Here is a 16,665-nt window from a genome sequence, read left to right on the forward strand (position 1 = left end):
GAGAGAAGAGTTTTAGGCCGCACATCCAAATCGAAACAAAGTTGGTCCATTGTAATACAATTTAGGTCGAACGAATGACGATACAGCTACAGTAGTTTGGTTCGAGTTTTAAGCTTACCAGTTAAGCTTTACCATGTAGCCATTGCTATGCGTCAGGTGCTCCGTCCGTATTTATACGGGTACCATTCCTTTATCACGTGCTTCGTCTGGTTTGAATTGATTGCTTATTTTTCTTTGATCTGGCAAGTGCCGTTCTCTTTGTTATAGGTGTTCACGTAATTCTAAGCTGAAAATGCATTACTGTACTGTGTCATGCATTGTTTGTCGCATTCTGATAATGAGTGTTTACGACCTGCCGCCGCTCGCGACATGGCTTGCTTTTGTGCGTGCAACCGCCAAAAAAAAAAAAAAAGAGAGGAATCGTCTCATTAGCGGAACAATGGCAAGAGACTGCTTGCTATTTGCTGTTACTTACACTGCTTAGACTGCGTATGATAGAAGATGTTCTGAACGAGAGTTTAGCGAAAATTTTTCTCCGGTTGAAAATCTTTGCAGACGCCTCTGTAGTACATTACATTCTGTACAGAAATTAGTCATTTTAGATTTAAAAATCTTGTCAATTGCCGTGCTTCATTTCTGACTGTATCACTATTAGGCATAAGAACAATACGAATATAAACATGACATGATATGTATATTATTCCGCATTTGCTGTTGTCTCACTCTAGTTTCGTAGTTTATTAGGCAGACAGGATTTAAATGAGATAGCAGCAAACACGAAAGAATACATGGCAAAATGTTTATATTCGTATTATTCTTATGGTGAAGAGAATACTGCATATGATTCACAATTCATAAAAGTTCTTATTAGCAATGATCTCTTGCCCCAGGTAGGAAAAAATTCAGACAAACAATCTTGCCAGTCGGATTTTCGTAGTACGCTGAAATGCTGCTACATTCGAAGATGAACAATACGGAATTTGTATTTACTTCGTTGGATAATGTATGAAAAGGCAGTGGTCGAAACTCGGGGCGGTGAAAAAAGCTCGCCTTCCACCTTTTTTTAAATTTACTGACGCAGGGGTTTTGTCGCCAGTATTTATCTTTGTGCCTGCAAAGCATACCTGTGTAGCGCTACATAATTCGATGGAAGAAGTTAGTTGTGGCGGCACCTACCAACATTTTTCAGAACTGCCGCTTACTTTGCACTCGATTCTAAGCCGCAGGCGGGTTTCTGGATTACAAAAACTGGAAAAAAAGTGCGGCTTAGATTCGAGTAAATACGGTAACCCCTGGCATCGTCCTTCACTAGTCCATTTCCTCCGCCAAGCTATCCCCTTCTCTAATACTACACATGCTTTCTAGCTCAGCAATGCAGCTACATGGTCCTTACCCCTTCTCTAATTCTCTCATCCCCCCCCCCCCCCGCCCCAAGTATCAACTACAGCTGGATTGTTGCTCAGGTCCTATGCAGTCATAGCACTACTGTCCTATGAGCTGTGTATGTGTGTGAGTTTTCTACTTCTGAAGAAGGACTTTATCTAATAGCTGAATACTTCTAGCATTCCTTCTCAGTGTGTGTCTCTGTGACTCAACACCTCCTCTATTTGGTGAGTAGCACTAAATCCTTCCCACAGTGTCGTTATTCCATCCTGGACTTCCCATTGTTTTACAGATATATGTCTGCTTCTCTGCTGTTTTACACAATATGACTCCATAGATGTCCAATTTATCTGTTATATACAGCCATGTGGCATCTTTGACCTCGGAACACATTGGCAGAATTACTGGCTCACTGCATTGCTCATTCTCTCAATCTTGTTGACACAATGAACGGTGCAAATAAGAGATAAATTTCACTTCATATTTTTAAAGTATTCGAAGTCAACTGAACAGAGGAAAGAAATACCAATGGGCTGTTATAGAATACTTTCATTTCCATGCCCATCCCTAGGAGTAGTAGAGATATTCCCACAGTACTTTTACACACGTAATGAGTCATGTATACGCCAAATTTGGTCAAAACTGATTCAGGTGTCCCTGAGTTATGCTTTTATGTCACCCCTCTTCAGCCCCACCCTCAGCTGTAGGGTGACCTTTCATTATAATTTTTTTTTTCCCACATTTCAAGTGATATGTGTGCCAAGCTTGGTAGAAACTACTTTTGCTTCATGCATTGCAGAGATGGACTTGTTTGTCACTATCTTTGTAGTCCCCTCCCATTCTCTTCCAGCTCCCCCTTAGAGTTGAAATATGACCAGGACTGTTACCAATGAGCCCTAGCAACCACAAAAATTAAAGATTTGATACAAATATAAGTTGTTATCGAATGTTTTTAAATGTCACAGTTTCTCATCCATACCCCTACCCCAACTCCTACCCCTACCCCTGTCCCCACTCCTACCCTTACCCTTACCCTTAACCCCACCCCCAGGGTGGTAGGTAGGACTGTATTACCCACATAGTATTTTATATCTAAAAAGAAAGATGATGAAACTTACCAAACAAAAGCGCTGGCAGGTCGATAGACACACAAACAAACACAAACATACACACAAAATTCTAGCTTTCGCAACCAATGGTTGCCTCGTCAGGAAAGAGGGAAGGAGAAGGAAAGACAAAAGGATATGGGTTTTAAGGGAGAGGGTAAGGAGTCATTCCAATCCCGGGAGCGGAAAGACTTACCTTAGGGGGAAAAAAGGACAGGTATACACTCGCACACACACACATATCCATCCACACATACACAGACACAAGCAGACATCTGTGTATGTGTGGATGGATATGTGTGTGTGTGCGAGTGTATACCTGTCCTTTTTTCCCCCTAAGGTAAGTCTTTCCGCTCCCGGGATTGGAATGACTCCTTACCCTCTCCCTTAAAACCCATATCCTTTTGTCTTTCCTTCTCCTTCCCTCTTTCCTGACGAGGCAACCATTGGTTGCGAAAGCTAGAATTTTGTGTGTATGTTTGTGTTTGTTTGTGTGTCTATCGACCTGCCAGCGCTTTTGTTTGGTAAGTTTCATCATCTTTCTTTTTAGATATATTTTTCCCACGTGGAATATTTCCCACATAGTATTTTGATACAAATAATGAGCCATGTACAGGGTTATTACAAATGATTGAAGCGATTTCACAGCTCTACAATAACTTTATTATTTGAGATATTTTCACAATGCTTTGCACACACATACAAAAACTCAAAAAGTTTTTTTAGGCATTCACAAATGTTCGATATGTGCCCCTTTAGTGATTCAGCAGACATCAAGCCGATAATCAAGTCCCTCCCACACTCGGCACAGCATGTCCCCATCAATGAGTTCGAAAGCATTGTTGATGCGAGCTCGTAGTTCTGGCACGTTTCTTGGTAGAGGAGGTTTAAACACTGAATCTTTCACATAACCCCACAGAAAGAAATCGCATGGGGTTAAGTCGGGAGAGCGTGGAGGCTATGACATGAATTGCTGATCATGATCTCCACCACGACCGATCCATTGGTTTTCCAATCTCCTGTTTAAGAAATGCCGAACATCATGATGGAAGTGCGGTGGAGCACCATCCTGTTGAAAGATGAAGTCGGCGCTGTCGGTCTCCAGTTGTGGCATGAGCCAATTTTCCGCGGGGTACGCGTGAAACTTGCCCGCACGCGTTCAACCGTTTCTTCGCTCACTGCAGGCCGACCCGTTGATTTCCCCTTACAGAGGCATCCAGAAGCTTTAAACTGCGCATACCATCGCCGAATGGAGTTAGCAGTTGGTTGATCTTTGTTGAACTTCGTCCTGAAGTGTCATTGCACTGTTATGACTGACTGATGTGAGCGCATTTCAAGCACGACATATGCTTTCTCGGCTCCTGTCGCCATTTTGTCTCACTGTGCTCTCGAGCGCTCTGACGGTAGAAACCTGAAGTGCAGCTTCAGCCGAACAAAACTTTATGAGTTTTTCTACGTATATGTAGTGTGTCGTGACCATATGTCAATGAATGGAGCTACAGTGAATTTATGAAATCGCTTCAATCATTTGTAATAGCCCTGTATATATAAAATCTGGTCAAAGTTCTTCCAGAGTTATGCCCCTACATCACCCAATTTTCAATCCCAACCCCTGTGGAAGGTAGGTGGTTCTCACTGGCACAGTGCTTCCTTTCAGAAAGTAAGCAATATGTGTACCAGGTCTGGTTGAAACTGAACCAGAGGTTTAGGATGAGATGCAGAACATGCAAACATTTTTATACACGGATACAGATTAAGATTAAAGTGAAAATCCAATTATGAAAATGTCCAGGACATAGCCACATAACATTTGTAAATCTACTGAAAAGCTGTCACAAATATGATCCCTGGAACATGAAGTTAACTAGTTATGACAAGGGTCAACAAAGTGATCATTATCTGCCCATCTCTTAGGATTATGAGAATAAGCTACCAAATTTTAAACTTATAGTAGTAATAATTAATAAATTGCAATCATACCACAGATTCATCCACACAGCGTCGTTTTGAATGGTGCAGTATGTTGTCTATTTGATCTTCTGCTGGCCTTTTCTTACGTTCTTCATCACAGTCACTTTTTCTGTATTACAAATAACATCCTTAATAGTACCCATATAAATATGTTGATAGTAACTGTACTAAAATATTAATATATGTATAGAATATGATGAGAGACAGAATGGAAGGAAAATTACTGGAGAAAAATGGACTGAGGAAGAAATAAAATCATGATCCAGTGACAAATACAAATTTCTTGATTACATTTAAATTGGATTTAAGCTTAGTGAATTACCCACACATGAGAATAAAAGAAATAAACAAAAGTTACGAATGTGCATAAGATATAGGTAATATATAAGTAATGATGATAGTACACTTACAGCTCTATTTGTCCAACCATGAATGAGCTACTAGCAGCTTCCTGGAGTTTTTGCTCAAACAGTGCTTTCACTGCATCATCAATTTGCCTCCCTTCATTTTGTTCTAGGTATTTAAGAATTGAAGCATGAATACGATAAAATACCTCCAGTGCTTCAACAGCCAAATTTTGTGGATTATTGTAAATTATTTTACGTGCATAATTTGCACCCATTTTCTCCAAATATTTGCTAGACTGAAATAAGGGATTATATGTTACAAGAGCTGTAGACACACAGTTATTAATTTATAGACAAGTATTAAAGCATAAAGGAGCTAACAAATGCGTTACAATGGAAGAAAAAAGTAAGATAAAAATCTTAAAGGTATAATTAGAACAATAAGTTTCTGCATGTAAGCAAACTAATGGCATGCTCATGCATTGAGAGAGTGGTTCCTAGCCTGACAAAGTTACAGCGTACTCCAGCACTAACATTTGAGTTGTTCACTAACTCTACAGAATACTTTGAATGTCAAAATGTATCCACTTTCAGAAGTCTGTTTCTTTTTAGTTCAAGAAGAGTTAGGATACACAACATTCTATGCTTTTTTTCTGAATTTAAGTGGGTGGTGTTCAATAAAACTTATGTTATTGAAATGGTAGACTTACAACAGAGGTGAGAAAAGTTGTTAGAAGCTGTAACACACCCTTAAAAGAACAGAACATATTGGGCCACTTTGCTGAGCATTACAATAAAAATGGAAAAGTAGTATTTCAAGCTCTGGAAATAACAGCTCAATCAGCAGCACGAACTTGTACAGAAGCTGATGGATCCGGCACTTTTACAGTAGTTTCCCTCATTCCTGGCTTTCCAGTCATTTAATGAGGCTCAAAAGGTCTGGAAAGTGTACCAAAAACATTTAGCATCTCGTTTCCAGGCAAATGACACTTACTACCCTAACACATTGGGAACTTTTTTTATTATTTACAAACCAGTTCTACTGTCATGAGTAAAACTTGGCCCCTTGCTTGAATCATCAGTGCTACCCATAACCACCATTAATCCACTCTTAAGTGAACATTGTTCAACAAAAATGCATGTTGCGTCCACTCACTTAAGAGTTCCTCCAACACCATAAGGCTACATCAGACAGTTACACATCAAGGATCACGGACATGCATAGCTGAGTAGGAAATTGAGGTTTATACATTATTGTGGAATATTATATGCACAATTATTAATATATGGCATGGTGATCAGATTAGCACCAGACAATGAAGTGTATGCTCAAGAATTAAGACAGTCAGACTGTTCAGAAGAAGTTTTGCATATTGCCAGGGCTTCCAAGATACCACATGCAGCTCAGGCTACATTTTCAACAGAATATGTTATACCAGAACTGTCATCTTGATAAGCAAATGTGGCATGACCTAGTCTGATGTAATTGCAAAAATGTCACAAAGTTCAAGTACAAAGGGGAGCAGCCCCCACTTAACCAGATGGGCATTAAACTTCAAGCCATTGCAGTTTTCCAACTGGATCTTGGCTACATTTTCGTAGACTCCCCAACTGTTATGATTGTTTTTCTTTACATGCTTGACATAGCTGCCCAGATTATAATGATATCTGCCTACAGTGTTTTCATCAGGGTCATATATTAGAAGTTTGTCAGAGCTGATTGAGTCTCAGCAGTCCACTGCACCGCTGCAAATAAATGGCATCAGAGATTCGAGGGTAGCACCATGTCACCTTATGCTGTCAGCAGTGGTTCGTGGTGTTGTGTTATGTCCGCACTATAACACAAATAATACTCCGTGATAACCACATTTATTTGACCTTCTGTCACTCAAAACAAAACTTAAGTTCGACTACACAACACTTCGCTGGCTGTAGCGCCAAGGAGAAATCAGAGTCACTAGTGGAGAATATAAGTTCAAACCACTGCCAACCACTCGATACCGACGCTTCGCAAGTTTCCCGCCAGGGAGGCCACAGTACGGTTCAGTCATCGTGAATCCAGCAGCCGGGAAGTAACACAGCCATTGGCGAAGATTGAACTGGTTAAACGGGCTCAGGAAGCTCGCTTAAATCTGCAGGTCCGGCCAATCAAAGTGTTGGTAGATGGCGCCCTTATACGGTTGCTCACTCTGGTGGCAAGGGCAGTGCCGCCAGGGTAATCCGTATTGATAGTGGTGTGTACGCTGCCGCTAACCCCGCGACGACGCGTTCACTTGCGCCAGTTATTGACATCGTGTGCGGCGCCAGCGATACTCGCTGTGTGCCGCGCGTGTTGTAGCATGCCGCGACGAGTTGATGGCTGCTGTGCGGCGGCCGATACGACATATTCCAATATTAATTCCTTTTGATGTAGGGGCATGTCTTGATTGTTCATCAGCCTACGTATCTAATGAGAATCTTTCTTTTCTTTGAAGTGGCGTATTTTTTACCTCAATGCATATGCAGCATATGGGGTTTTTTATCCAACACCAGTCCAATCAATTCATAATGTCATCCCATGTGCAGAGGAGGATTCTATGTGTCTTCAATATGCTGCTTGTTTTCTCCATGCCTGGCAAAGGCTTCTAATTTTTTTGCCCACACTGTGTTACAAGAGTCGACAATGCTGAAATTTTCCATAGCCTGCCCAATATCTTCAGTCTTGTGGAATGAAGTTACAATAGCTCTGCATTACTTTGAGGAGTTACAAGTCCTGTCCTAGATTCCTTATCATAGATGGGCATCACCCATAGTCACTGTTTGCAAACCATGTTGTGCATTACACCTTTGTGTGGACTTCAAAAATATGGTTAATGCTCAGACGATTGTGGATTCATGACCCTCTGCCTCCTAATGGTTCTTTTCATAACTGGCAGCAGTTTGTGCTTCTCTACGATTGATCATTTGAAGCTTATTTTAACTTCCTTTGGACAAGGGCTCTAAGCTTTTGATATTAAATACTCCTTGTGGCCTCTATCAATATAATAGGTTACCTTTCGATGTTGCTGGCACACCAGCAATCTTTCTGAAATTTCTAGAACAAACTGCTGCCAATATTCCACATTGTGTCACTTATCTGAATGATATAGTACTGACAGGAAGAGTGCAGGAGAAGCACACATGAAATCTCCGGCGAGCATTTTCCATCCTTTTGAAAGTTGTTTTAAAATGTAACTTGAAAATTGTTCCTTCTTTCAGCCTTCTATTAAGGATACAAGACGTATCCTTAGCCAAGAATGCCTGAAATCGACATCAGAGAATGTGGTATCCATTTCCCATATTCCAATACCAAAGAACACAAATGATTTAAAGGTTTTTATGGGCAAGGTTACGTATTCTGCCCGATTTATCCTCCTAAGTGCAACAAGTGAAGAAAAGGAATCCCCTCTCCAGTGGTCCACAGATTGTCAACAAGCACTTCTTAAGCTGATGCAGTGCCTCCAAACTGTTCTATGTCTGATACTGTATCAGCCTCATTTACCACTTGTACTAGGCATGGATGCATCACCATAAGGTATTGGTGCTGTTGTATCACAGAAGTATCTGGATGGTTTGCAACGACCTATCATGTTCACCTTGACATTGACCATGGCTCAATAAAATTATTCACTCATAGAAAAAGAGACATCTGGTCACAGATCATAAGTTGTTATTGTCCACATCTGGTCCTAAGCCAGACTTGCCTGGTGGACACCAAAGAGGTTACAACACTGGGTGCTTTTCTTATCACATTACCAATATTAAACTCATTTTTGTATGTTAGCTCAGCATACGAATTCTGGCGCACTGTCAAGATTCACTTTGGATATGGATTAGAATGCTGAGAAACAAGCGATTGTTTGTTTCCGCACTGATTCACAATTAGAACTGTTGGTGGAAGAGTTCCCCATACCTTCCAGAGACGTCGCGCCAGCCCTATATTAGGACCCACTCTTAAGATAGGTGCCTGGCTGGCCACAAACCTTTCCTTTGGCAGCTTTCACAGAACTTGTTTGTTATTTTTCACCTCACCATGCCTTTCAACTTTACAAAGGTGTCCTATTATTGAATCAGAATGACCACCAGTGTCAAGCAGTGATTCCAGAGGTTTTGCACTCATATGTATTTACTCTCCTGCATCAGCCCCACTGGCACAGCACGCTGAACCCACCAGCTGTGGGATCAGGTGCATGAAGGCTTTTCAGACCCGCTCCAGGGGGGCATGTGGTTGATTGTGCTACATGCTTACTCTCACTTCTCATATATAACAAAAATGCAACATACCACAATGGAAAATACCACTAAGGCTCTCATAACATATCATTATTATTATTATTATTATTATTATTGACAGATAATGGACTGCACTGTACTTCTGCCTGTTTTCAGCAGTTTTGTATCTGGAATAGAATTAAGTGTGTTACTACCCCTCCATCTCGACCTCCATCTAATGGCATGGCAGACTGTCTTGTGGGAATTTTTAAGATGCAGATGGGAAAAAATCTTGAAATCCCCTCCTATTGATTTTGGACTGATGTCCTTTCTATCAACGTACTGACCAACATTGTTTCAACAGCGAAGCTTAGTGGAGCTTTTGCGTGAACATCCACATTTGTTCCTTGCTAGATTTGTTGCAGCCTCCATGAGCACAAGAAGAAGAAGAAGAAGGTGGGTGTCCCCATCTGGGTGCACACATTTCTACGCCTGGCTGCAAATGTGGCTTCATCTCCATCCAAAAAGGCTGCCAGCCAGTCCTGGTGGTCGCATTTAGAGGCATTCTTAGCCACCGGCCCCAGAACCAGCCCCATTTGCGGGCAAGCTTTTGCCTCCAGGCTCTGTTGTATTGTTAAAGAAGCAGACTGCAAAACAGCCTGTACTTCACAGGAAAAGTTCTCCTACTGTGTAGCATACCAGAGACAGTTATGGGGCAGTTGGTGCCATGATTAAGTCTTCTGACACGTCATACTTTCATTTAGCCACAGCGATTTACATTTTCAGTAGTATGCTGAAATCATTTTCAGGTTGTATCAGGCTGCTGCACCAGGTGAATGGGTTTTGGTCAAAGACAATTATCCAGCACATATTTTTTATTAAAGCAAATGTTACATCAAAAACACAGTGTTGAAAGCATAATATTTATACACAATGCTAATAAAAATCTGTGCTGGAGAATGGTCTTCAACCGAAACTGGTTGCACAATGAAAAATATGATGGCACTTCTGTACTAAGAAGCCCTTGGCTAAAGAAATAAGAAATAAATGCTGAACAACTCATCAGTTCCTTCAACTGAACACTTACCTGGACTGTAAATAGTTTTGTAGGATGTTCATGACACACGACATTAATTATCAGAATCCGAATGCAGAGTGTTACTTGGACATGTGTGACATGTTACAAACTTGTTAAGACCTACACTACTGTGATCGCAAAGAGTGTAGCCAGAAGATCTCCTGGACAGTTTGCAGCAACCAGTCACAGCTACATAATAAACATAATTATTAATATCTCAGCTGGTTTATTTGTGATAACAGACCTGTGGCATTGCATAAGATAGGGTCTATATCCATCCAGATTTTCCATTTTCCTCAATCAGATAGAAAAACAAAACTTTGATGGTACAGATATGTATATGACATAATTTGGTTAATAGATGAACCACAGCCTCACATAAAAGAACTTCACAATGACATAAACTCCATCCACCCACAAAAAAAGTTCACCCTTGAAACACAAACAGTTGGAAAACTTTCTTAAATCTTACCATACACAAGAGAAACAAAAAACATGAATTCACAATCTACAGAAAACCCACAATCATCATGACCATTATTGATAATTAATCCAATCACCCCATAACTCACAAAGAAGCCAGCTTCAGATATTTACTCCACAGACTGAACAAAATACCCATGAACAAACATCATTACACAAAAGAACTGAATTCAATAAAACAGATTTCACAGGAGAATGGATATGATGTGAAGAGAATAGACAAAATAAACCACAAAATACAAAAACAAACAACACAAAACCATGAAACACACACACAAACAAACACAACACAACGTACAACAAATCGGCAGACAGTAAGCAACAAGGAGCATATAATGACTTACAACAACAAAGTCACACACAGGGTAGGTAATATACTAAAGAAACAAGGACCCAACATAGCATACAGAACCAACAACACAATACAAACCAGACGTGGAAGAACACTGACAGATACAGCCAGTCCGGTATATACCAACTTACTTGCAACTGCTGTCAATCTGTATATGAGGGTCAAACACGCAGGACTTACAGTACCAGATATACAGAAAATCTCAGAGAACTAAAAAGCAATAGCTCACACTCAACTTTTGCAGATCACCTGATTGCACACAATCACCGCCCAACAAACATTGAAACTGACTTACACATCCTTAAAACTAGTAGCAGCTTACACCAAAAATTAACTACCAAAGAAAACTATCACATCCAAAAATCAGTAGCCCAAGGAAAGAAAGAACTAAATGAATACACATCATTGTGCAATAAAACCTCTTTTCCACAACTGAAGAACTGTACAAATAACACCCACACCGAAACTACTAAAAAAAAACACCCATTCATTCTCTCTCTCTCTCTCTCTCTCTCTCTCTCTCTCTGTGTGTGTGTGTGTGTGTGTGTGTGTGTGTGTGTGTGTGTGTGTGTCTCCCAGTCCTGAAAATACATACACAAAACCAAACACCACAAACGCCACCAAATACACTTCAAATTGTGCACCTCACCCAGCCAAACACGCTATGAAATAAATTAATACTACACAGCCAGAACAACACGTAATGGGAGCGAAAACTTTGCCCATGTTTTGAAAAATCAGAGAAAGAGCGTTATCAAGCAACCACAGGTCACGAAATCAGCCTCTTCACCTCACCAGCAACATTTGAGAAGAGATTACAACATCAAAGCTGTAAATTACACACAAAAAACGTAATATATACTCATTTCCGTTTTTAAATGCATAATAAACAGAAAAACAAAAATTATGTTTTGGTGTTTGCAGATGAGAAGTTGTAGATTGTATAGCAGACTAGCTACCAACATAAATATCCAATAGCATCATGTAAGGTATGTAAACTAATGCATACATCCACTCTTTTGCCAATTAAGTTATAACTATAACTTTAGACATAATGTTATAAACAACACACAGTGCATGAGGTCGTTAACACATATCTCAACTGTGAGCTATGAACAAATGATGTATAATATTTTACAACAATTATTCATTCACAATTGTAAATATTATGTACCAAAAGTTTCGCTAAATGTTAAAATGTAACAACAATTTCACAGTAAAGAATAACCCACTGAAGATAGCACAAAAAGTGCTGAAACATGTCTGGTTAAAACAAAACTGAAAAGATGTCTTGCGTAAGGTGGAATTCCTCATCCTATTTAGTGTCTACATTAAGTGACATATGTTAATGCGGTTGGTGCAAAAATTGGATACAGCAGCAGAAGGCAAAGATATGTGCGCTTGCTAATAATCAAATGGAGGTAGTGCTTCCTGAGCACTTACAAACACAATGACTGGATTTCTAAACCGATTTATCTAATGAGAATTTCACTGGAAAGAGCTGATATGGAGTTCAGATATATAGCAGCTCCAACAAAGCTGTAATGGTAAAATAGTGTTTTTACAGTACTGCCAGGGTTTCTGATGAAAATAATACAAAAACTGAGTAGAAACACCTAATTTCACCTGCTGGGTTACCAAGTAAATCCCTTGGGGATTGCATGTGCTCCACCAACAACAGTTTTTTCCAGGAAACAATGTGCAACATAACTGGATCATGAGTCTGTTTGCTAACTGATCTGAACACTATTATGATCTAATTCAATTAATACTTTGGTCTCCTAAATCACCAGAAATGAATCCAATCAAGCTTCTTAGGGACACAACATGACTAAAACAACAGAAGTCATGTCCACATTCACAGCTGCCTAATGCAATGCAGTTACTGAAGAAATCTTCACTACCAAAACCTGTTGTCATGGTATGGAGAGATTGTGCAGTATGGTAGCTCATCATCACATAATTCGCCTAAGTCATCACCAGTCCCTCCACTGTGTTACATGGAATCTGAACAAATGGCATCTTCTTCTTCTTCTTCTTCTTCTCTTTTTTGTTAGTTCATTGAGTGAGAACATCAAGCATCAAGCTCAGCAGCCCACTCAGTGCTTTTCAGAAAAAGGGACACTGTGGCAACACTAGGTTGCAACCGCTCCCTTCCATTCAATTCATTTCCATCACCTTTCACAACAACATTGAAATGACATTAGTCTGTACAGTCCTTCACACAACACAGCTACGTATCTGGTGTCATTCACAATTAGAGAAAACCAGTAGTAAGCCATCTGTAGGACCTTACTAGGAGAAGAAGATAGAGTATTTAGTGACAAGTACAAGGGTTTGTGTCCTCTCACTGAAATGGCATCACTGCTTACACTGATCGGCCAGAACATAATGACCACATACCGAATAGCTGGTATGTCCACCTTTGGCATGGATAACCACAGTGACATGTCATGACATAGAAGCATTGAATCCTTGGTAAGAACACAGGAGGTAGTTGGCACCACATCAGCACACACAAGTCACCTGATGATGATGATGATGATGATGATGATGATGAGTCCCATACTTCTTTACAGAGTGTAGGGGAACGACTCGGGAGACCCGCGCTGCCTTACTAGGCAAGGTCCTAGTGGAGGTGGTTTGCCATTGCCTTCCTCCGACTGTAAATGGGGATGAATAATGATGATGAAGATGACACAACACCCAGTCATCTCGAGGCAGGAAAAAATCCCTGACCCCGCCGGGAATCGAACCCGGGACCCCGTGCTCGGGAAGCGAGAACGCTACCGCGAGACCACGAACTGCGGACACACAAGTCACCTAAGTCCCATAAATTCTGAGGAGGAGGGGTGATGAGCTGTGATGCCCCGTTCAATCACATCCCAGATGTGTTCGACTGGGTTCAGATCTGGCAAGCTGGGGCGGGGGGAGGGGGGGCTGCACATCTATTGAATCTCACCAATGTGTTCCTCAAACCACTTAATCATACCCCTGGCCAAGTGATATGGTGCATTATCTTGTCGAAAAAAGCCAATGCCATCAGGAACCGTGATCATCATGAAGGGGTGTATGTGGTCTGTAACCAGTGTACAATACTCCTTGGCCATCATGTTGCTTTGTATGAGCTCCACTGGAGCCATGGATACCCATGTGAATGTTCCCCAGGGCATAATGGAGCCACCACCAGCTTGTCTCCGTCCCACAACACAGGTGTCAAGGACCTACTCCCCTGAAAGATGACAGACTCGTGGCCTCCAATTGGCATGATGAAGAAGGTATTGGGATTCATCAGACTATGCAATCCTCTGCCACTGTACCAACATACAGGGCCAATGGTCACGTGCTCATTTCAGTTTTAATTTCTGATGATGTGGTGTTAACACTGGCACATGCGTGGGTCATCAGTTGTGGAGGCCCATCGTTAGGAGTGTTTGGTGCACTGTGTGTTCATACACACTTGTATTCCTTCCAGCATTAAAATCTGATGTTAATTCCGTCACAGTTTGACACCTGTCCTGTTTTAGCAGTCTACCTAGCCTATGACATCCAACATCTGTAATGAGGGGCGGCATCCAACCACATGCCATCTGTACATGTTTTCACCACATGTTGGGGGCACTCACCACAGCTCTCCTAGAACACCCAACAAGCCACGCTGTTTCCGAAATGCTCTTGCTGAGTCTCTTGAGCCATTTCAATCTGCCCTCAGGAAAGCTCAGATAGATCGTACACCTTCCCCATTCCACATATGGACAGCACACTCACTGATACTACATGCACCATGCGTATGTCTAACTAGTGGTTATTCCTCATGATGCTGCCATCACCTTGCTGGATTTATATTGACAATAGGTCGATGGTCATATTGTTCTGGCTGATCAGAGTGTCCACTAAGAAGAAATAGTCATGCAAGTAAACAGAAAGGGAAATAAGAGTTTAATATTCCACTGACACTGAGGTCATTGGAGACTGAGCACAACGTCAAAGAAGAGAAGAATGGAAAAAAAAAAAAGAATTGGTCACATATTTTTCAAAGGAACCATTCATGTGTTCATATTAACCAATTTACGGAAACCTTAGAAAACGTAAATCTGGATAGTTAGTACTTTGTGCAGTGCATTATCCAATGTGCCATCTTGCTCAGTATGAAGCTCATGTCAATTACAACACTTCAACAGTGAAATGAATTTCTTATGTGTCGGGCATAAAACATATGACTTTCAATATTGCAGTGTAAGTTTTTAAGAACTGACAAATTACTTTATGTAACTTAAAATTTGTGCAAAAAATGGTCATAGCATAAATAAGCCATAAAAAAACTCTCTTTTTCCTGAAATCTGTTCCATATAGCTCACTGACAGGCTTAGTGGAAACACAGTAACATACCTTTACATAATGCTCTAAAATGATTTGCTGGTCCAAATCTTTCTTCTCAGCAACTTTACCAAGCATATAATGCAACAGCCACCTTTCATCTTGGATCAAGCCTCCAGGTCCCAGGGTACACCAGACCTTTAATGAAAAAGAGAGACAGAAGGAAAAAAAGCTTTTGAAATAAGCACCACAGAGATTTACAACAAAACAGAAAAAAGTACCTTAGAAACGCAAGAACACTATGACCATGTGCAAGCACTCAGTCATCCACACAATACATCTATAATTTTGACTTTGACCATGTGATGAAAAAAGGAACAAAATTCTTAAAATCTGGAAACAAAATAAATTACGACACCTTTGAATAATAGCTGCAACATATACAGAAGTTTATACATCGACATTGAAGTACCCATGCTCTAATAAATAAAAATTGGATCATTTAAAGACAAGCCAGTACCAACTCATTAAGACAAAAACTACATTCTTCACAAAACTTGACTGTTTTGAAGGTCAAAGTCAGTACCAGGCTCAAAATTCTCTCACCAAATGGAACTGTATGTACAGATTAAAAGGAATTGACTAGAGCAATTATCAATCTAGAAATAAACACAAGTGTTGCCTTCTGAACCAGGTGGCTAGAAAAGGAGACAATAAGATTTGTAAATGTGAATGTATGCTTTCCCGGCGTATACAGCTGGCGAAGAGTTCTCGGAAAAACGGGTACAGTGAAACACAGATTGGCAGGGCCTTCAAGAGGAGACAGGCTGACAAATTTCAGGAAGAGGAAGAGGAAGTTAACAAGAGACTCGCCTTTCTTCCATATTTGGGGCCCACATCAGCCAAAATCGGGAGGCTATTAAGAAAATATAACATAAATACCGTCTTCCGACCACCGCCGAAGATGAAAGAGCTGCTGGGCTCAGCTAAAGACCCACTCCAACTAAACACACCTGGTATATACAACATTGCCTGCGAATGTGGTGTGCAGTACATTGGTCAAACGCAGCGCTGCATCTCTAAAAGGTGCGAGGAACACATCAGGCATGTTCGACTTGGACAGATAGAGAAATCTGCTATAGCTGAACATAGCATCAAAGAAAACCACACCTTTGACTTCGAAAACACCAGGGTGCTGTGCCGAGCCGGGAGCTATTGGGATAGCGTCATTAAAGAATCAATAGAAAAACGGGTCCACGAGAATCTTGTGAACAGGGACGAAGGCTATCAACTGAGCGCGGCCTGGAATCCAGCATTAGCCGCAATACGCCAGGAACGCAACAAGAACCGTTCAGCTCACAAGACGCGATCAGAATGCTCTGACGGAGACACGAACGG

At 40.9% G+C, this 16,665-nt stretch overlaps 1 protein-coding gene across 1 annotated transcript in view; it reads right to left on the minus strand.

Annotated features, from left to right (window-relative positions):
* LOC124783727 (calcineurin-binding protein cabin-1-like) overlaps window positions 1-16,665 on the minus strand; it is a 252,819-nt gene that overhangs the window by 50,908 nt on the left and 185,246 nt on the right. The window contains exons 24-26 of the mRNA XM_047254043.1: window positions 15,340-15,465; window positions 4,871-5,103; window positions 4,470-4,569 (exon numbers count right to left, since the gene is read on the minus strand). Coding sequence (XP_047109999.1) covers window positions 4,470-4,569; window positions 4,871-5,103; window positions 15,340-15,465 — 459 coding nt within the window. The remainder of the gene's footprint in view (window positions 1-4,469; window positions 4,570-4,870; window positions 5,104-15,339; window positions 15,466-16,665) is intronic.

The sequence above is a fragment of the Schistocerca piceifrons genome, chromosome 1 (assembly GCF_021461385.2).
Source record: "Schistocerca piceifrons isolate TAMUIC-IGC-003096 chromosome 1, iqSchPice1.1, whole genome shotgun sequence".
Taxonomy (NCBI): Eukaryota; Metazoa; Arthropoda; class Insecta; order Orthoptera; family Acrididae; genus Schistocerca; species Schistocerca piceifrons.